We start from the raw sequence: 23,081 nt of genomic DNA on the forward strand, positions 1-23,081 counted from the left end.
ATGCAGAATGAGAAATATTTAAAACCAAAATCACTTTCCTGCTGATCCCCGCTTTGTAGCTACACTTAGAGCCGCATGCTGCTTTGTGCTCAGACAAAGAATGCTGTGGGACAGCAGGATACTATAGACAATGATACCAATGTTAACAAAAAAAAGACAGAAAGAAAAGCAGTAGCATAAAAAACCCAGAATTAATATGCTGACATATAGGTACCTATAAATAAAATAGCATCTTGCAACTGTAGGAGCAGAATTTGGCCCTGTAGCTGATGGATCCTTTGATAATCAAGAAGCTCCAATAGATATGGGAATTCACTCTCTGCCTGCAGCTCTGGAGAGAATATTTTCAGTGCACACTACATTTCTATGTAGGAAATCAAACAATAGATTAACTTAAGGCATGGCAAGCCTGCCAGTGCATATTCAGCAGTCTGATGTGTGATGATCAGTAACAGTCTGATGGCTCTGAGTGGGAAGAGGAAGACACACAAGTGTCAGCTGAGAGTCCCAACAGGTGAGGATGAGGGGAGGATAGCAGTCGTGGAGCAGATGGGGGAACGGGTTGGGCTGTATGAATGATGGTGCTGGACTACAAATGTGAGAAACCTTTGATCACTGTGCTATGAACAAATTTAGCATTGCAGTGGGAGGAAGGGTCTAATCATATAGGGATAAGATAAACGCAACGTTTAATTCTGTGGGCCTCCCAGGTTTGGTGTGGCCTTTCTGGCTTGCTTTTAAGCAATATTTTAAGCCTTGAGCTTAAAGACAAATGATGGACTTCACAGAGATTGTACCTCATAAGGAAGTCAAAGAGAGAAACTGTTTACAGCTCCATGGCTGCAAAAGGCTCAACAGCCAACAGTACATCCTCCACAAAGTCACAAACATCCACTTGAACCTCAGTTTTGCCCTTAGCTAGCATGCAGAATAGCAAGTCTCCAGATCGTGTCAAACAGATAAATCCAAAAATCAACCCTTATAAGAAGTATTAAACATAACATATTGTAAACACTACTAAACCCCATTTTTCCCCTATTGTCTGGATGATCACACTGGAAAGTAAAATATCCTCAGCACACTCTGTTATTTCAAGCAAGCCATGGTCTTATTTTTCTCCCTAATTCTTCCACCTCTCTATTAATTTTCCTTATTTCTGTACTTCCCCCATGGTGCAGTATGAATGTTAATTTATTAGAAGTACTTAACTACATACACATATTTTCCTATGTTATATATGCATTTATGTTTTCACCTGCTTGAGACCCAACACCCCTTCTGGTATGTTCTGCACTTGAGAAAACCAAGAATTCTTGCTTTCTGAGCAGAGAGATCCATGATGAACTGCTTATATATAGTATTTCTCAGCAGTCAGCTTTGGTCCTCACTTTTGGTCTTTCACTCAATAGAAGTGTGAAGTTGCAAGGATACGAGAAGAGTTTAAAGTATAATTAACTAGCTGATAATATGCAGCGAAGGGTTTCCTTTTCACTAATCCTAGATTCTACATTCTCACTTTCTTCTCATTAAACAAAGTAGGTGGGAATAGCACGGACAAGAGAGAAACTGAACTTATGTTAAAATGAGATAAGCAGACTAGAGTAGAAACTATGCCATTGTGCAGTGTGTGTGAATATACTCAACTGTCACATTGGCTCGCAGCCTTTATATTCCTAAAGAGTCCTTAACATTTGGACAATTTTGACCCAAAAAAAAAAAAAAAAAAAAAAAGAAGAAAGTAATATTACAGCTACTTGAAGAAAAAAAAATAGACTTTTCACTAAAGCTCCTATCCTGACTGCCATATTGAAACTCTTTGGCCATCAACATCAAAAAATAACAGATATAGCTAAAGAATCACTGGTTTGAGCCATTCAAGGAGGTGGGAACCCCTTAAACTTTACTAGTCCAATTCTTTTGGTTTGGGGGATTTTCAGAACTTGCTCCCCAACCTGTTTTCCAATGAAAATGGCTCTGAAATAAAATGTTAGAATGAACCTTCAATGGTTATCAGTGCTCCATGTCTGGCTAGAAGTCCATTAACTAATTAGGGGGCTGGAGAACATCTCCTAAGAGGGAAGGCTGGGAGAATCGCATTTGGTTAGCCTTTGAAGAGAAGTTATCTTCTTAATAAGATCTTATTGCTTTCTTCCAGTACCAAATGCTAGGGTTCAGAGAAGTCAGGACCAGACTCCTCCTGGACATGCACTGTGACAGCCACAGGAGACAACAGACATGAGTTGCTACTCAGGAAATTCCAAGTAGATATTTAGGGAAGTGCTTCTTACCATGAGGGTAGTCAAACACTGGAACAGTTGTCCAGAGACCTTGTAGACTGTATACTATAAAACATAACCAGCTATAACTGTATCAGCTATATAATCAGCATCCACTTCTTTGCTCCTTTATGGTACGCTGTTTTTGTAATTTCTGGACTTGCCTCAAATCATGGTACTTGAAAGCAGCTTCGAAAATTTAATGGTGACATCTACTAAAGGGAATGTGACAATATTAGCACATGACATCAGTGCTAAGATCTTTATAGTGACTTCTACTTTTCAGTTTGCCATTCACTGTGTTGGAGATTATGGTCTGGAAGGGATCCAACATCTTCAAAAGCTCTATGTACTTGGAAACCAGTCTTCACACTTGAGACTGTCAGATCTATCCTTCTCTGTCCATGAATGACCTCTTTGATACACCATGAACCTTCTCAGGAGAAGACTCCAATGTGTGGAGTTTTCCTGACTCTAATGGTATAAGCCAACTCAAATATGACATGTTTCAAAGGGTAAAGGAAAACCTGTTAGAAGTTAAGAATCCCGATAACATCACGAACTTCAAGTCCCCAAAAGATTTCTATTCCCCTTCCAGAACCACATGTGCTACAGCTGTTTCTAAACCTGATTTCCAAGTCTCCTAAGTTTATCAAAAAGCCCCTTCTGAGCTCAGAGCTTTTTCTAGACTGTAGCAAGTGCCTTTTTCTAGCCAACAAAGTCCAGAGGTTTATGGGCTGTCACAGCTGCAGTTCAAATCAGCCGAGAATCACTTGGTGTAATTAGCTTTCACTTTTTACAATAAATTTCACCTACTGCAGGTAAAATCGTACTTTATTTTTGCTGTATTTCAAAATGTTACTTCCCAGCACTTGGCTTTGTAAACATCATTATTACTGCTGCCTGCCTGCTTTGTGCCTGAAACGTGTCAGAAGATTTATCTGCCTTATCAGCACTTTCTAAACACCCAGGCAGCCAATCGAAATGGGGAGGCATAACAGATGTGCCAACATCTGCTGCAGCGAGCATTTATCTGGACAGCAGAACACGTAGCTGTAGATTCAAACTCCTAACCAGTTAGAATTCCACACGTTTGGACAGCCTTGATCTACAACTGTGTGAAGGATATTTTGGAATATTAATTAAAATCAAATTGAAAATGTAATTTTTCAGTTTTAGACAGCTGTGAGAAATATACCTTCCTGTATTTCAGTTTATGCCTTTCAGAAGCAGTAAAGGCAAAATACTATGAAAAGGCTAAATTTAAAGTTGAGCTTGTAAAATTCAAAATTCTTAGAAAACACCATTCTAAAATTCCACCCCATCCATACTCGTTTAGTTTAAGACATATATGTGTTAAGATATGTATAGTTGAAATATGCAAATTTTAATCACATACATGTGCCTATAAATCAAGCACATGAAGCGATAGGCAATGACTTTTAAAATGCATTTTAATTTTCCTGGCACCAAAGTGAGGTCTATGGGCACCATATCCATGCTGAGTTTCAGCTGTTCAGACTTCTGTTGCACACGGAAATGTCCTCCATCCCCAAACACACACTTGGATAGATTGATGAAATCATGAAATGAAATACAAAGCAAACTCATCATCTGTTTTTTTGATGCACAATACAGTTTCACCTGTATTCCTGCTCACCAAGCCATGCCCTCCAGGAATGACTATCACATTCTCTTTGAAGAGCTGCCTCATTAAATAAAAAAAGCAAACTTCCAGAGAAAAGACCTCTCCTGCTTTTTTGATTTCTCCTCTGAAGGCCCAGCATGCATAATATTGAAACCTTATTTAAAGTACATTTTCTTGTAAAAGGTTCCCTCTTGTTAGGGGGATTCGGCCCTTGCTTCCTGTGCTCTTGAATTTCCTAGGATTTCATTTCCTAAGCTTTAAAATAGTGACATTATAGCAGCTGGTTAACATGACTTATGTTATTTTTAAAAGAATATGTGAAAGAAATTGTTTTCTCTCATCTTTTCTCTGTGTAGCTAGATTCCACGTTTCCAAGATAGACTACACAAACTTTCAAGCAGAACACATATGAAAAATAGCATTAATAAAATCGTTAGAAATATTTTCATTGTAAAGCATATGTAAAGGGGTATGTGGTATTATAATATAAAAACTGTCTGAACAAAGCATTTCTCCAAACCAGAAGATTTATAATCCACAGATTTCCATAAATATGAAAATGTTGCCAGCTCCTTTTTCTTCCTTTGCTGAGAGAAAAAAACACATAATATATGTTGTAATGTTGCCCAACAATAAAGTGCTGCTGAACTAAGCTCACTTTTCTTCATTTTCCTGGAAAAACATAAGCTCTGACAACAAGGAAAAAATTTTATTAGCTTTCAGGTGAAGGGAGGTGTAATCCTGTGTTTGTTTTATGAAATCAAACAAAATGAATATCACTGACTTGATATATTTTCCTCCTGTTTTAAAACACAATAAATGGTAATAACTTTGATAAATTTGCCCATGTCAGTTTTGTGTCCTTTTCTCCCCACTGTCTCATGATCCTCTGTAGTTGTGGACACAATTCAAATCCTTACATTGGGATATTCATTACTTAGGGGAGGTGAGATGACAGCAACTTCATCTGCTTTGAATGTCAGAATTTTGTGATGACATCCAGTAACACACTCAAAATTAACAAGCAACTGTGGCAAAAACTACCCTGACACTCTCTTCCATCTAAATGATCCAATGACTAGCAAAGAAGAGTGATTTAATGCCAAAAGAGAGATGCATTACAAGTGAAGGCTCCTGGGTTTCACTGCCAGTTCTGTTACTGACTGACTTGGCAAGTCCTTCAATAAGACTGTCCTTAGTTCACCTCCTTGTGAATTCCTGTAGCAATACAGGACATAGTAAGACTGAAGAACCTCAGTGGAATGGTGTGAAGTTTAATTAACTTATACTTGAAAAGTGACTTCAATTCTTAAAAGACAGATGAAAACGTAAAAGGAAAGACTGCTCTTTTTGCCACTCCTTTGCTCATTTGCAGCGTACAATGGCCACAGTTAGGGAGAAATTACATATTTATTATTGCTTATGTGTAAATTATGCTGACTTCAATCCCCAGGCATTTTAAAAATAAAATTGCCAGTGAAATACATAATCTTGTGCTGTAGTGCACCAAATGCGTGCTGTAAGAGTCTTCTTTCACAGTGTTATCCACAGAATTACAGCACAAAAATATTTCAGTTACACTTCTCCATTTTAACCGTGACCGTTTCCACTCTTAGTCCACAGTGACAGTCACCTGGACTACAGGCCAGGTGTTAACATCTCAGAGCTCCTTCTGAGATAAAAGGAAAAAAAGTCTCGAGGAAGGGTTTTAGAACCTGATCGCTGTAGTGTTTTCTCAGGTCCAACTGAAAGAACCATAATAATCTACTTGTCCAGGAGACTTCCTCACATGCTTTGCAATTAATAGCATTAGAATACAGACCATTTTTCCCTTTGGGTATGTATAATACAACAGGTAGGAATGGAAAAACCCCCACAACACAGATCTCACAAACCAAGTCTTTCCTAAGCAATCAAGACCACAGATCACAGGCACACAGATACTTGTTCCCTTCCTTCATGATACTTCTTAACAGCAGATGCTATATAATATTAAGAATTGCCACAAGAGATCAGTATAATGGTGTCAGTGAAATGTCTCTATACCATGCAGCATCCATGATTCAGCCATAACTGCTAGGCAATTATGGACTGACGGTCAGAAAATAAACATAATACATGAAGTCCCAGTTTACCTCAGCTCACTCTCAGCTGTCAGATCAGCTCCTTCACTGTAACAGCAGCTGCATAAGATAAGGCAAGTGGTGAGAAGTATCTGCTTTTCCGCTGGAAATCTACACCACACTTGCCACCAAGCCTTTTCACATCCCCCTTACCACACCAGTCAGTTCTGATGACAATGGACAGACAAAATGTCCACCATTTCAGCTCTTCTACAATGCAACACCCATGTCTATCACAGTCCTTATTTCCTGAAGCCTTCTCTTTTAAATTATATCTGGTGGTTGTTGAATTAAAAACCTGCCTTTTATTTGCTAAAGGTTTTTTTTCTTGATTCATCCCAATTTTTAAAAAGTTTGGGGAAAAAAGAATCCAATTTCAGCAGGAAATACAGAAGAAACAAGCACAATCTGATAGCAAGTCACAGAGGTATCATAGGGGTTCTACTCCCGTCATCCAACCTGAACGTGGCAGGAATTTGGTTTGAACCATCCCTGCCCAAAAAAGGTTTTTCTCTCTCTCTCTCACCCATTTATGCTATTAAATAAAAACCATGAATTAATAGCTACGCAGAGAAATTCCATACTACATGTAAGGAATTTCTAGAAAACTGCCATCTAAGAAATGTTTTCCATTTTGATGGTTACACATCTACCTTCTGGGTCAGCTTTGCTGTACAGAAACACTCACTGGGTGACAAAACAAAAGAGCCTGACTGCAGAGATAGGAAATGCTGGCAGTGTGTGCACAGAAGCTGTTTCCATAAAAACTGTTTATTCAGGTGTTAGCAATTGAAGCAGGAGCTCCAACTGCACTGTGGCAAGTGCCTCTAATGCTCACACAGGGGTGTTTGCAGGCTATCACAGCTCTGGAGGGAGCTGTTACAGGCTATCAGCTCAGTAATCCTCATGTTAAAAAGGCCCTAAATATGTATTTACAAGATAGACAGATCTGTTTGGTTTAGTGGATAAATAATCCAAGTGTTGAAAGGGCCTTTAATATGAATTTGCAGGGCAGGCAGGTCTCTGTTGCCTATCGCAGCAGTGGTGGGTCTTTCACAAAGTCAGCAGAGACCATGCTTTAGTGGCCCATGAGGGCCTCAACCCCCAAATGCTTATATGTTCAAGTAACTTTACCCAGATAAACAGCCTCACTCAGGCTGCTAAACTGAACAAATCTGCTTCTTTTGCTTTAAGGAAAAAATACCAATAAAATCAGTAACTTCAAAAGCCTTACATCACAGAAATGGGAAATGTGAATTTGCGCCTGAAACACTTTCCCCCATCACGATAGGATGAGTGTTACTGGAAGAATAAATGAATGTATTACCACCGCACTGTACCTGCTACAATGCTCAGACACGTAAGAGAAAGGAAGAGAACAGGATGAAATTCACACCTCCGGGAGTTTTAAGTGCTCAGTAAGGTCTACACAAAACCCTACTCATGACCAATTCCCAAAGTCTTCTAGCTTTTCACTCTTCAAAGACCATTTTTGTAATTTGTGAAAACAGCCAACAGCATCTGATCCATAAATGCTCAGGTCAATAGGAAACCTTAGCAAATTCAGTGAGTATGGATGAGGCTAGTGGTAAACTTAACTATTCTACATTTACAGTTAACAGATTTATGAGTGCAAATACTTATCAAAACATTTAAATGAACGGCTGTGCAAACCCATAAATTAGCACTTACATTCAGCATGCACACACACACATTTATTTCCCTATTCCGGCTGAAAATCTCTGCCTTGGATCTACAAAGCAGAGCATGAACTTACAAATATTCAGCTTTGCCCTGAGGTGTTAACCAACCCTGAGAACACTAAGGGTCACTCCACTTCAGAGGAGATACTGATGACTTTCATACGAATCTTGTAATTTCTGTTTCTTCTGAACCTTCTAGGTCCTGTTTTCCAGAGCATAGGAGGAATCAAAACAGCATGTGTGTAGTTTCTAGCTTATGCTCCAAGTTTCACAGAGGCATTGGGTGGGAAAAATGCCTTTTCACACAGCTTTTTCTCAAAATACTATGCTCTTTTGTGGCTGCTGTTTCCTGCAGGACCTCTGATCCTTTCATCATTGTGTCTGGACACAAAAGGCTTCATAAAAACTGACCACAGAGATTTCACCTGCACATGCCTCATGTGGTTGTCTGTTGATCTAGTGACATGCATTAACTTCCTGAGTAAAAACATAAAATAAGCAGCTCAGTGGTTTCTAACCCTTAAGTGAGAGCATCAGAGGACCTTGTAATTTCATACAGGGTCAACTCAACCCTTAGTAATTTCTCCCAGGTACTGGTTTTAATACTGCCCCAATCTGTCAACACTGGCATTCGCATGCATTAAAACTCGAGTCATCAGACACAAGCAGGCAAATGCAATGGCTGCCATTCTGCCTTTTTCACTCTGAAAATGCTAATCCTGGTATGGTTGATGTGGTTTTCCAGGCTTCTGCAAGCTATGTTACTGTAGTGGTGCAGCCACTTGTGCCTGTGCCTAAAAATGAGAACAATCAGAGCTGGAAAGTCTTTTAGACAATTATGCTGGTCTTTATAGCACATCCACATCAACTAACACCCAACATCCCTCCAAAACCCCTCCCTCAATTCTGAGAGCAAACTTCAGCCTACTCTTCCTCATATATGCAACAACAGTTACCTCAGCCCACTGCTATTCCTTCTCAAGCATGTCTACTTTTGCTGTTTGTAAGAAGCATTCAGGTAGAAACAGGAATCTTTTCCTATCTCAGATACAGGAGATTTTAAAGGTTGTAATTCTCTAGAGATATTGGCTCTCACAGCAGAAAACTTCCTGTTTTGCTTTTGCTCAAAATCTATTTCAGTACATAGATAGTATGAAGGTCTCTGCCCTTGGATAAGGACCTGTTGACTGAACAACACTACCCGCTGGTGCCTGCTTGTAACGTCTTATTTTCTTCTGCCTGTCTTACTGAAAGGCAGTCTCCTCAGCCTGAATAGCACCAGACATAGAATCATAGAATCATAGAATAGTTAGGGTTGGAAAGGACCTTGAGATCATCTAGTTCCAACCCCCCTGCCATGGGCAGGGACACCCCACACTAAACCATATCACCCAAGGCCTCATCCAACCTGGCCTTGAACACCGCCAAGGATGGAGCATTCACAACCTCCCTGGGCAACCCATTCCAGTGCCTCACCACCCTCACAGTAAAGAATTTCCTCCTTATATCCAATCTAAACTTCCCCTGTTTAAGTTTGAACCCGTTACCCCTTGTCCTGTCACTACAGTCCCTGATGAAGAGTCCCTCCCCAGCATCCTTGTAGGCCCCCTTCAGATACTGGAAGGCTGCTATGAGGAATGACACTTTCTTTTTTGTCCAGCTTTGCCTTTACAATATTCTTCAGGGTTTTTTTAACCTATTTTTTTCACTATTCCACCATTTAAGTGACATTAATTTCTGTATTACTGCCAATGTTCCAAACCAAGTATATGATGCTTCTTTCTCCTGGATAGTAGGTTCAGAAATATTGTTAAAGAAATGCATGCCCATTAGCTTATTTACTCTTCTCTAGCACCAGTATCCTCTGTTGTTCTTACAAGGGCAAATTTTAGAGTCATGTTTAACAGAGATTTACTGACTGTAATAATTTTAGCCCTTTTCACCTCATTGGTACCAGAGGGTGTGAGGTGTACTCTAACATCACATGATGCAATTCCAGCAGCACAACAGCCACTCACAGCCAGACTGGTTGGGTTTGTCCTGAACATCTTTGGCTTTCTTTCAGTGATATTGACTGCAAGTCCAACTGAGCATTTACAAATTGGTCAATTCCTGCTTTATCTTAAAAGTCCTCATGGGTATTTGGCTATGCCAAAATTGCAAATCTTTTGCTCTCTTTCTGCCAACACTGACTGATGCTGGCTCAACTGTCTTAATATCTACCAACAATTTGGATTCCTTTTAGGACAAGTTCTGCAGCAGCAACATAAGGATGCTCAAGTTGGCTATCAGCAACCCTCCAGCTTCGTCATGTTCCCAGCCATTTGTTTACTGTATGGTACTGTATGGATCCTAATGAGCCTCCCAGGGAGTTCATCCTTCCAAGACAATTGGCTTATACTTGAGTTCATTGCACTGTGACAATCTGAGAAGAACCCACTGGGTTTTTCTAGCTTAAAAATGGAATGGAAGAGTCTTGTAAGTGTCTAATCTTACCAAATTCACTGGCAAGTGTAAGTCCATATCCCCAGTGCTGCCTATCATATGTGATCCTCCTACACACAGATAGGTACTTAACTCAGGTACTTAAACCAGCAGAATATACCTGTAAGCAAGTTCCAAGCTGATCAAAGCTTTCCAGGACATTCCCTTTCCTGGAAAACATTCTTGTTCGTAGCACCTCAGTTGCTAACCATCTGATTTCCTTACTTCATTTGGCTGAGTATTCCACATATGTGCTCAGAACTCATGCACTTACAAACCATTTCTAGGAAATAACGAGGTGTTCCCCTAGTTCTTTTTCTACTCGCTATCTTCTTTCAATTCCTTTCTGAAATCTCCACGTCTGGCTTTGAATTCACTAAAAAAATTATTAAGTTTGCCATGGAGACCTGTGAGCTGTACAGAACAATGGGAATGCAACTGCACCATGCTTCTGACACCAGGTAGGTTTTTTGCTATGTGTGATTAGTTAAGTTCACAGCAGAAAACTGTTATGAAGAAAAAACAATGATAAAATCATGGAGCACTGATATATTTTTCCTTCTACAGAAAACATAGTAATAACAATAAGCCTATTTCCCTTAACACAGGAGAACTCAAGACGGTGGGAGACAGAGAATTCTCTGTGCTTCTACCATCCAGCCTGCAGCCCACAGAGTGCCAGGAACAGAGCTTCTGTACCCTCTCTTCTTGATACTTGCACCCTTAGATGGTGGATGGATAATGCTGATTTTATAAGTTGCTGTCTTCCCAAGTACTCGAACATTTTTCCTTCCCTGATGCTGCTGCCACCAGTGCAGCAATTTGTGGAGCTCTACTGGAAACTAGCTCAGGCAGATGGGCTAGGTTAAAAACAACCCTTCTAAAAATCTGTTTCTTTGTGGGTTGTTTTTTTTTTTTTTAATATTGGGTTACTTCTCCCATCTGATTCACAAAAGGAAACGCTGACATAACTGAGGGGTCAGAAAACACCAGGGCAAGGGTGGGACTGAGTGGTCACAGCAGGGTGACCACTAAGTCAATATTGTGGTAGAGACCCTGACATTGGACCATAGCCTTTGCTCCACTCACTGTCCTGCTGCTTCTCCCCTGGACTGGCAACATCAGCTGATAAATCCCTTTTGACTCTGTCCTTTATGAGACTTTTTTTTTAATGCAGATATCTATCTCTGGGGACAATGTTATCAATTTTTCCAGCTCCCTAGCTACAGCAAGGGAGCTTAATAATATCTTATAAGGATCTGAAATAAGAGATAATAAAACCAGTGAGTAACCTAAATCATAGTACTACTATACAGGCTTAAATTTTGGGAATGTCTTTCATGTCCAGAGATCTATGAGTTAAAGGATCCAAGATGTTTTTGTTTCTCCTTCAAAACCTTCGTATTTAGTAGAAAGCTGCTTCTCAAAGGAAACCAGACAGTTCCTTCCCTATATAAATTTCACATGAAACACTTTTTTTCAGTCACTCAGTGAATTTGCCTTGGGCAACTGAACCACAGTTGACAGCAAATTAATGGCTATGATGGTGTGATTATCAGAGATTACAGGCAACTGAGAACCTGCCCAAGCATTTGCCATTGTCACAATACTTATGCCAGCTATTATTATGGATTAATAATGGTAATAAAGTGGACCTGATTCCACCAGTAGACTCTTTAAAACTGTTAGTATTTGAATATGTCCTGATATTCTGACTAAATGGTGAAAATTATTTTTACCTAACCATTATGAAAGATATTTTCCCTAGATGCTTACCTTACTAATTTATTTAATAATTACTAGAAAAATAGTCCCTGTTACATTTAAGGAAGAAGTGACATAAACAAACACACTTGACAGAGAAATGTAATATTATATTACACATGGAGAGTTAAACCAGAACTTAAGCTCTGAGACCTTTGTGCTGTGAGACACCACACCAAAAGCCAACTGGGAAGAAATAATGATTTCACTAATCCCTAGCAACGATTTTTTGCGGAGTTCAAATAAAAGTTTCCTTGTTCTGATTGAGATTCACTAAGTAGATATTATTTGATTTTTCTGCTTCCTGGGGGAAGAACTTCATAGTCCCCAGGCTGCCAGAAGAACAGAACAATAAGCTGAACTTGCAATAGGGCATTTTAGCCACTAAAGACACGACAGAAGAGAACACACGGCATATTTGCCAAAGCTTTTGCCATTAATTTCATTTCCAAATGTCAACCAGTTATATGAAACCTTTAAAAAGGTTCCTTAAGGGAGAGCAAACAAGATGATAGGATATTTAAAATCTTATATTAAAGATATTTAATTATTTATAATCACTAATTTAAAATACAGTAACTTGAACTTATGCAAAGACTCAGCACTATTTAATACTAAAAACAACCATCTGCTTCTATGCCTGTCCCTACAAATGTTTTGTTACTGGGTGACAAAGTATGAAAAGCTAATAAATGGCAGACAAGAAGACTATTTAGAGATTGAAATGAAAATCTAATGAAGAGCAACATCACCAATCACGTTATAATTTTGGGAAGCCTCTCATAATGATTTTCCAGTGACTCTGAAACACATCCACCCTTGTCACTGGAGAGTACAGTACTTTAACAGCAAAGGGACATTTGTGATACAGAGCCCAGTTTCCTATAATTGCAATACTTACAATGACAAATATCAAAGAACAAGTAATAAAAATTACATTAATTTTCAAAGTTGTTGCCTGATCTTACAAACCCAAAAATAACTGGAAGACTGACCTGTAAGGCATGAGACATAAGGCCAACTGATTCTTAAAATTAGGTGGGAAAAAAGCAATTAAGCTTCCAGTTACAATTTTAATTTTGGAAAGGCTTGCTTTAGAGTGTTAAAACTGCAAAAGCAAAGCATCTGAGTTACAGTCTCCACTGCACAAAGAGGGAATATGTTTAACAAGCCCCCTGGACTTTTAAGTAGCCACCCACTGCAGAATTCTGCTTTCACATTTCACGTGTGTAGCCTAACCCCACTAAAGCCTGTGACATTACACAGGTATAAAATAAAATAGTCTTTGGTGCCAATTTTTTAAGAAGTATTCCCACTCTTATTTTTCTCAGAGGAGCCTGCTGTCAGCTGTGCAAATATCATATCTATAATAACAGAAATAAAGGCTGCAGTGTGCCGGTGATCTTACCTCATACTCAAAGTCCTCTGCTCTATCTGCATCAGCAGGCAGGCTGGAAAGATACTCATTACCTTCATAAAATTCATGCTCCACTGGGTGAAGAGAATGGCAGCTATGTGGAACAAAGCATGAGAACAACAATAGATGAGACAATAGTTTTTTTTTTAAATTAAAGAGTTACGAGAAACCCCCACTTCTCTGTAGTTTTCTCATCTCTGGAATGCTACTCAGAGTGGCCTGACAGCCTGAAAGAAACAATATGAAGAAGCAGCACAGGTTGTTTTCTTTTCAAAAGCTCATCCTTCAGCTGAGTTCATTTTGCTGGGCTTGTCTTTTGTCAGATTTAAGGGTCAGTTTGGGCCAAACTACTTAATTATGACAATATGGGATTCCTTATGCTTATAAAGGTACCTAACTCCAGATTCATGTGCTGCGTCATGGCCAAGGGCAACTCACTAATTATCTGATTATATAGTCTTGAGCATCCACAATCTACAACCCACACCAGGCTCACAAATTTCTAAAGAACTAGCATAAACCAACTTGCATTATCCTATTCTGTTAAAGTGATAACAGGGTGGTGAAGTGCATTTGAGTAGATGCACACTTAAAAATGTCAGTAAACTGCACTTTTAAATGGGCTTGGAGCACAAAGAATAAAATCTTTACAATGTGCACTTAGGTACAGACTTAGAACCAAGGCTGGATCCCAACCACACAGCGCCCAGTGTGCATTTATCTTAGTACAGGTAGGAAAGCTTTCCCTATGCCGAGGATATTGGAACTTCAGTCACAGTAGCAAAGAGTTTAGTAATACCCAGTAACAGCTCAAAAGTATACATGTATCATGCTTCTAGCTGTGCAGCAGTTAAGTGGTAAACTCAATCCAGCATTTGGCTGACAAGTCCTCTCTGAGATAATCTACCAAACTTTCCCAGAACTTCTACAAATGGAGCTACATCAAAGTCAAAAGTGGGATGTTCTCCATTAGCATCAATTCTGCAGAGATGCATGAGATGCACTGCATGCCAGAAAATCAGGGGAAAAGCTCTAGGGCTATCACAGTTTTCCTGACTACAGACAGAGGGCAAGGGGTCAACCACTAGATGCTGCTTGTGAGGTGGAGTCCAAGGAGGAAAGAGCCTACACCCTATTTCTGTATAAGCACCACCTGTTGGTGTTTGCATTCAATTCAGTTTCAAGGAATTCAACTGAGGGATAATATAATTCATATCATTTGCTATACAACAGGTGAAATTGCGCTTTTGATCTCTGTATTTTTTTAATTGTTTTGCTTTTGATAAGGGGATCTTTAAATTAAATAATCTGTTTCTTTGATTTTTTAGTAAGAAATTTGGAAGAACAGAAAGCAACAAGACAGCTCTTTCTAAACCTGAAGAAGCCTTTTTGGTATTTTGGAACACAGAAGTGTTTTCCTTCTTGACTAGGGCTTAGTTGTTTGGATGATCAAACATATGAACACAAAGTAAACATGGCCAAAAATCCTTCCTGTAGCTCTAATCCATGAACAGAGTTTAGGAAAACTGAACTGAAGCCTGAATAGGACAGCGATTATCAACATTTAGAAATTATTTAAAGTGCTCATGATGCTTTCTCAAGAGAAGCCTACAAGCCTACCCCTGCAATGCCCCAATCCTTCAGGTAAACAGCAGAAGATAAACCATACCTGTCTGAGAGTAGAAAAGGGCAGATATCAGGAACTGGTGGTGTGGAAGGCCTTAGTTTGGCCAGAGCCATAATGTGTTCAAAAGTGATGTCAGTTTGAGTGCTGGCATCCACAAGCCGAACATCCTGAGAGCTACCATGAGCTTTGCTGATTGGGGCTCGTCGTAAAACCTGAACGACAATTGGCTCCTTGGCATTGCGAAAAGCTTCCACTGCCTCTTCATGAGTGGCCTTGGAGAGATCCTTCCCATTGACCTAGAGAAAAACAAAAATACACCAAAGGTTACTCACAGAAGAAAAGACAGTATAATAATATGGGTGTAAAATATAGGGAGATGAACGATTTGTGTACCACATCTGGTCAGCTACATGCTGACTGGCCTGTATTTTGGCATCCATGCAAGAGGGAAGATAAAGCTGGGAGAAGAAAGAAATTCTTTAAACTTTGCTAGAAATCAAAAAGAGTTTGAACTATTCCATAACTGTCCCAATATAATTTGAACACAGGAAAGAAACTACAGTATTTAGAAAGGTCACTGGAAATGATTTCTCTCATGCTATTTTATTCACCTCAGAAAATACAAATAAAACCAGAGGGGTGCCCTTAATTTTCAATTTCAGCATTTTCTGTGGCATGTAACTGTTTCAAAGGATTTCTGGCACAGCATTGTTATTAATGCAGATGTCAATAAACATGTCGTTGATGTCTAAAAGGAAACAAGGCCAATTTTCAATGTTTTGTCACTTATCTGCTGTGGCCATTATACAATCATTAAGACCAAAGATAGGAAGATTTGACTAACACAGTCAACTGCTGAGAAATGTAAATCAAACAAACTGAAGAAACAATTTGCTATGAATAGACAAATAAACCACGGAAAATAATGCTGCAAATGCAGCATAGCTTCGCAAAACTGAAAGACTGAGGTGAGGTTTTTCTCTGGTACAGGCAAAGCAGCGAGGCAAACCAGACTAGATGAGGCCCTAGGGTAAGTTTATATGAATTCTCATGTTTAGGGCAAAATTGAGTCCACTACAAAATGTGAGGGCTATGGCAGTCAATGGCAGTCAGTAGCTAAGCTTGTGGACACAGACAACATCCTTAGACAGAAAATACTATTCTGCTGTTTCCAAAGTAATGGGACTGCTGTTGACTGCTGCACAAGTCCTAACTGTTGTGAGCTACTGTGGAGATGAGATGACCCTGTGCTGGGGTATAAAGAGGGTTTTCTAGTAAGGACTGTGAGTAGCTGAAGGGTACCAAAACCTGATTCAAATTTATATCCCTTGGAAAATCTCTACTCTGGCAGCAAATCAGAAGTAGGATTCTATTGCAAGCTCATGCCGAAATTAACTTTGTTGTATAGAAAATGAAGTCATGAAATTTCTGTGTAATGAACAAAATCTAAACCCTCCCCAGAAATGGGACAGACACCATAGCTGACTTTTCTCTGAAACTGGTTGAACCCAAAATTTCTTTGCCACATCACTCTTACATTCAAGAAATTCTTGGAACTTTCTTGTCATAAAGGGAAAACATATGACCAGAACAACACCAGCAAACTCAAAATAGCTTTTCAGACACATTCAGTAACATTTTTAAGCCAGTCAGAAGTATTTGCGATTAAAAATGTCATATTTGAAGCAAGACGTGCAACCAGAGTTCTGTCTATGTATGCGGATGGCTGTGATACAGTTGACCATTAATTACATGTCTATATCAACTCAACACTTTCCCAGAGTACACGCTCGAGTACAAGGTAGAATCAGCTTTTCTCTGACACAGCATCCAAAGCAGCAGTGTTTTCATGGCTATGTTACTAACGAGGACACGCAAAATAACCACACCGTGGCATAGCTACCAATGCAAAGGTCAGCTGATCTTTCTAGCAAACCCTGATACTGTATGTGGTGATGAGAAGTCTAGAAATTCTGTGAACAGGTTTCTATACATAAAAAAGCTCAAAATTCCCTGTGCTGAATGCCTGGGACCACCAGAAATACCATGCTACTGCAGCCTACACTGTGATCAAGTAATATGAATAGCAGCTATCTTGGTCATCTAAGTTTAATGCATATTATAGTTTCTCTAATGACTGAGGCCAAAAATGTGAAGACTTCATGTTAAGATTTTATCGTTTAAATTATCATCCATCAAATTATAACCTTGGGTTATGTCAATCTAAGTTCCATGGGAAAATATCAGTGGTATAGAAAAGGAAGGGACAGAGCAGTCAAGGAACAAGTTATGTTATAAGAAAATAAATCAAATTTCTCCAAGGAGTGAGCTTCTGCACACCTTCCCCAATAGCACAAGTTATACTGCTAGGGTGTTTAAACTTAGCCCCATATAATAGAGGCAATTAGAGATAAAGCTTCCAGCCTGGGCCTTCTAGTCAGTTTTCAGTTCAGCCCTTGCTTCATTCTTGCTTCTGAGGTCCTATCAAGGACACAATTTCCCACAGTTTCTGCGGTTTTTGTAACAAAAGAATGCTATGAGGCCCCTCATTCCTAAGGCCCTAGGAACAGGAAGATTCCCAAACCCTTTTAACACTTCAGATAAGTTTTGTATAACTATAAGGTGTTTCTTCTAAAAGCAAATGCTTGGGAATAAATACCACATAGCACTGTATGAATTTTTACCCTTCTCTATCCCAGCTGAACCACATTGGTTTTGGCACAAGCTGACCATTTAATCAGAGATCCACATCAGCAAAGCAAAAAGATATTTGGATAGCATACTGAATATATTATGAGGTTTTTTTGTGAAAACCAGAAGCTGTGTTTATTCACATCTGTCAATACTTCCCACTTTTTCTGAGGAAATAGACATACTTTCACAACCATGCCATTTACATGCAAATTGTACTTCCAAAGAATTATAAAATTTTAAAATCACATGAGTGTGAAAAATCACGAAAGTTACAAATTGTTATTTATCCTGGGAACCTATGGCTGCCCTCTATTTTCATCTAAATGTCTATTTAATTTGAAGACTTTAAAAATGATCCATCCTTTATGTTGGCTTCTGATGAAACACAAGCACTTTGGAAACCCAATACTTGTTTAAACTGTCACTTGAAGTTCATCAACACACTTTGTCAATATGCATAAAGGTCACCTAATTCATGAACGCCGCCTTTCTCAAAAGAAAATCTATAGCTGAATTACTCTATGCTGGCAGCTGTCCTGCCCACTTTGGGGCTGGGAAGAGAGAACTTATTTTAAAACCTAAAGCCAATACTACAGATGGGGTTAGAGGCTCTCTTCACATAGCTTTTAAAGGGCTTTCTGCCTCCTGCATTATCCCCCAATTTAACACTCGTATAGTTATCCTGGGAGCTATAGACAGCTGAGCACTTATTTACAGCAAGCCACTTATAGGTTCTTAGTGGATGATTAAATAAATTTCTTGCCTCCAAAAGGTTACTTTCAGTGGAATCCAGGGTACTATTTTAAGTGGATAGAGAAATCAGTCACTTTTAACAGTCAACACAAAGACATGGGAATACATTTGTTGTAGCAGATGGGCTAATTAATCCACAAGCAAGTTGTGAATGTTAAGTAAAGAATATATCTTTTCTCATGTAAACCATCCTCCTGCCCTGTTTGATTAAGCTTCTGTTTAATGAACACTCTCCCCCTGCTTTTGGACACACTGCAAAGTCTGGGCTACTTGTCAACATCTCCCCCAGAGTGACTGGTGGCCACTGCCTGGATCTTGGCTACTCCCTTTGGATTCCTGCTCTAAACCCAACCACATGCAAACCCTCATCATTATCAGAAAATAAACCAGCAAATGGATTTGTCTTTCATGCACAAATCAACTGACATTGGCCAACTGCCACTTCTAATGCCAGCACCACCGGGCTTATTCCCACTCACGCAGAGGTGGACAGCAGAGAAGGAAAAAGGGACAGAACTAAATAACAAAACAGTGACTATGAAAAAAAAATGTAGGTGAATGGTTGTTAGGTTATCCTTTGGGTTCTACCAAAAAGAAAAGAAAAATCAGTTCTTTGAGAAGACTGCTTCCAGGATTTAAGTGTTAAGTGCCTGTGACTGAATGAAATAGACTTGTCTTCTAACACTTTTCTGCTCTGGATAATTCTTTCTAACATGGGCCACAATTTTTCCTATAGTCTTTGATTCCTCCATAATAAGACGAAAAAGAAAAAAGGAAAAAGAAAGAAAAAAAGAAAAAAGATGTGTAGTCATGTGAATGCAACCATCACAAACAGTGTCACATTAGCAGATCATGAGATAATCTTCTATCCTCAGCAAAACCCCAGGATACGCAAGTTGAAATCTAAGATCAGATCTGCTGAAGTAAAATCCTTGGAGACCCTTCATTTAATCAGCAAAGACAAAGGAAAGAATAACCAGACAGACCAGAGGGTTCTGCTGGAGCAGACATGTCCAGACATAAGGGTTTTCCTAGCAAAATGACAAGAGATGCCGTCTGACATGATGACGGAGTTCACACAAGGCTCACTGTCCTAGGAGACTTCAACACCCATGCAAAAGATGTCTCTGACCTGACAGGTGCTAGATTTGCTCTCATCACAGCAGTCTCTCCATCTCCAACACTTAGCCCTCAATGCATCCAGGCTACAACACCCTGGGTACATCCCTGGACAGCAAACTGGCAGAAAGGATCAAACACTCCCTTAGTTTGACCAGTCCTTCTTTAGGACAGGCATTTGAGCCCTCCCTAACTGCGAGACACAGACAAAGTACAAAACCAAAACCACCTTCTTCCCAGACTTACAGCTTCTAGCGCATACAGGCTCTACAAAATTTCCACTGCTGAGGGCCACCAGCTGTGATGCTGTCTAGGCAGGACAGCGGAGCACAGGACATGTGAGCTACCAGCGACATGCGTGCAGCAGAGGACACTGCAACTCTTCTGTTAACGCAAATGTGATAGCTCATCTACAGAAAGGACAGTTGACATGCTGACCTTTTAGGTTACAGTTCAGTACTAAGCCGCACTTCTTCAGCAAGTTAATCTGAAAGGTACCTAATTCAGCCATTACCCAATATCACTATCTCAGTCAGGGGTCATGGAAGTTCAGTAAAAGGACAACTTTTATTACGCTGGTTAATGACTTTTCCTCTTCCTTAGCCAGAAGAGTGAAGTGACACTTGTTCCTAATTGATCCTTTGTTGCCCTTGCTGCGAAATCTTGTCATCCTTCCTAAAAGTTAACACAAGCTGCTGAACATGCCGGGTCTGGCTGCTTCCCTCAGATATGAACCACAGGCTTGTAATGAGAATTACATCTCCATTACCTGTAGAGCTGAAGTTTATCCTGTTGGATAGTTTGTGTAGCTGGTTCAACAGTACTGAATAGCCAATGCCCAGTACTTGCAGCCTTCTGTGCATCTTCCCACGTGTAAACAGCATCACTTCCATTTCACAGTATTTAGCAAAAATCTACTGTGGCTGAAAAGCTTATGGTTAAGTTTTAATCTAAGCAAGACAAAAGAAATGTTACAAAAAGTAGGAAAACAAATACACCAATTTCTAGTCTGCAAAGCTTCCTTCCAGAGAGAGATAACCCAGTGATTTCTTGGCAATTTTTGTTATCTAAATGGCAGCTGTGAGAAAAGATGAACTCTTCTTTCAAGTGACCTCAGGACGATGCTTCATTTTGTCCAAGTTGTCCACCACGATCAGTGCATCTGTGGGCAGGTCTGACAGCTGCAACACCTCTCTGAAGGACATGACACATCCCCAGAAGACCCCTGCAAAGAGCTGGACACTGCTTGGAAGTATTGTCTAATAAGCTATCCTAGGGAATTCAACAGATTTTTAAACTGGATTGGAAAAAGTGCCCCAGGTAGATGTACAGAGAATGGAGTTCTCATCACAACTGCAGTAAACTACAGCAAACTAGCGAGCAGGGTTTGTGTAGCTGTTTCAACAATATTGAGTGGGCAACACCACCTTTAAGAGGAGGTTTGGGATTTTAAATTCCAAATTTATTGACTGCTTAATTGCATTTAAGGCATTGAGTATAAAAAAAGGATGGTGTTTTGGAAGCTCACCTATAATATGCTTCCAGCTCTGGTTAGGCACAATCATCATCCACCACAAATGCCTTTGATCATTTCAATCTCCTCTAGTAGTGTATGGAAAAGTCCACTCTGGGAGACACCTTGACATTTCCATGCCTACAGTCTCTTTGTGGATCTAGGCCCTCACATTAGACATATTTCAAAAAAACCCAACTTGGATGCTACACCTCAGCATGCTCACACCTCCAGGATAACTATGCCTGCTCCAACAAGTCTAAAAGCACTGCTGAGTTAGCAGTTCCAATATATGGTCAAAATGCGACCTGAATTCCTGCACCTCACAACATGATTCTGTGATGAGGCTTGACAGTCTGTATAACTGGAGAATACTCCTTCCACCTCTTTCTCATTATGTGTTAGACCAATTTGTATCTCTTATAAATCCTTTCAAGTCCTTTGCTGCTGATGTTGTTTTGCAACATCAGAACAGCTCAAAAAGGCCAGCTCAGAAAGCACAGCTCAGAACGAACAGCAACAGCTCAGAAAAGATTCACTTGAGTTTTGAAGGAGAGAACATATTATTATCTGCACCTCTCTCGGTTTGTGAATGAGAAGAAAATATCAAATTAAATTTAAGAATTATTGCGTTAGTTTCATAGTGAGCTGCCCAGAGACAAGTGCTAGTAGACATGTATTTGTGAGCAGTCCTTTTCTGACTCCCTCAATCTGCCCAGCAGACCTGTTACTAGTTGCTATGGTCATCTTTCTTGCATCTCCTTCCAGCTGATATTCCCAGCCTCATTCTCCTTGCCTCGCTTTGCTACCTCTGGTCTCCCTCTTCTCACTGCCTTTTTCTTTCAGTGCAGACCCTTCTTTGCTCCCCAGGGGGCTCCTTTCTCTCCATCCTTCCTTTCCTGAACCCTTCTCCACGAAGACCTCCCGCTGCTCTCTCACTGAACCTGTCTCCTACCCATGGGGTGTGAATGCTGACACTTATCCTCCCATGCTGACAGCTGGACAGTCGGAACACTTGTGAGGTCTGCCTTCACCAGCACCTCCTGGTACCAACACAAATGCTCAGCTAACCCAGATGGTGGTGTAACAAGGCTGGAGTGTGTTTACTATGTAAATTGTTTTAATATTGACAAACAGTTTTTCTAATGATATTAGAATTCTGCCTGAGGGCAATAAAGACCAAACTAGCTGTGGCACGCATAAAAAATGTTGAGTTACTTCTTGATATAATTAGACCATCAATTATTACATTAATCATTGCAAACTTTTTATATTTGTGGATAGGAGGTTATAAATGTCTCACAAGATCTACCACATACAGCAACCCTTTGATGGTGGGGAAAAATATAATCAAGGGCCACTGTGTGTGCTCAGAACAAATCATTTTTATCTCTAAGCCCCTGTGCTGAATGCTGTGTTCTCCTGTGAACTTCATGGCGTCTCTGCTCTACCACAAACTCACTCTGCAATTCATCTTCCAGGGTACGCATTTTTCTCAGGGAAGAGGCACTTCAAAAGGCAGTTGCTATTACAAGCTTTAGGAAATCAAATTAATGACGTTCTTTAATCATCTGCAATTCCCAAAGAATAATGGAAGAGGCTGAATGGCATATTTCAGGACTCTGTAAATAACATGTAGTTGCTTTTTTTCCTTTTCAGAGAATCACATTCTACATTTCATTAACAAAAAAAATATCTCTTTCACCTCTACCCCCCCAGCCTTCCATGAACTCAGCCACGGCTAGCATCACCACATGAATGTTACACTTATCACTGTCATAACAATTCATCCACCTTCAGATGCCTGAAACTCCTGGTCTCCTCTGAACTGAGGAGTTTAAAAAGATAGATGGCTGCCTTCTGGCTAATTGTAGGAGTTCCTTCATTACTATAAAAAGACTTTTTATATCTCAAGTGACTTTATAAGCAGTGAATAATGAGACTTGAAGTCTTTGGAAAG

General features: G+C 39.8%; 1 protein-coding gene across 2 annotated transcripts in view; it reads right to left on the reverse strand.

Annotated features, from left to right (window-relative positions):
• The window catches only part of PDZRN4 (PDZ domain containing ring finger 4), a gene marked incomplete at both ends in the record, with an annotated part of 253,790 nt that overhangs the window by 29,611 nt on the left and 201,098 nt on the right, over window positions 1-23,081 (reverse strand). For both annotated transcript variants that reach the window (XM_080630330.1, XM_080630331.1), the window contains 2 exons: window positions 13,407-13,509; window positions 15,085-15,338. In XM_080630330.1, the coding sequence (XP_080486456.1) occupies window positions 13,407-13,509; window positions 15,085-15,338 (357 nt within the window). The remainder of the gene's footprint in view (window positions 1-13,406; window positions 13,510-15,084; window positions 15,339-23,081) is intronic.

This window comes from Psittacula echo, assembly GCF_963264785.1.
Source record: "Psittacula echo genome assembly, chromosome: 1".
In the NCBI taxonomy this organism is placed as follows: Eukaryota; Metazoa; Chordata; class Aves; order Psittaciformes; family Psittacidae; genus Psittacula; species Psittacula echo.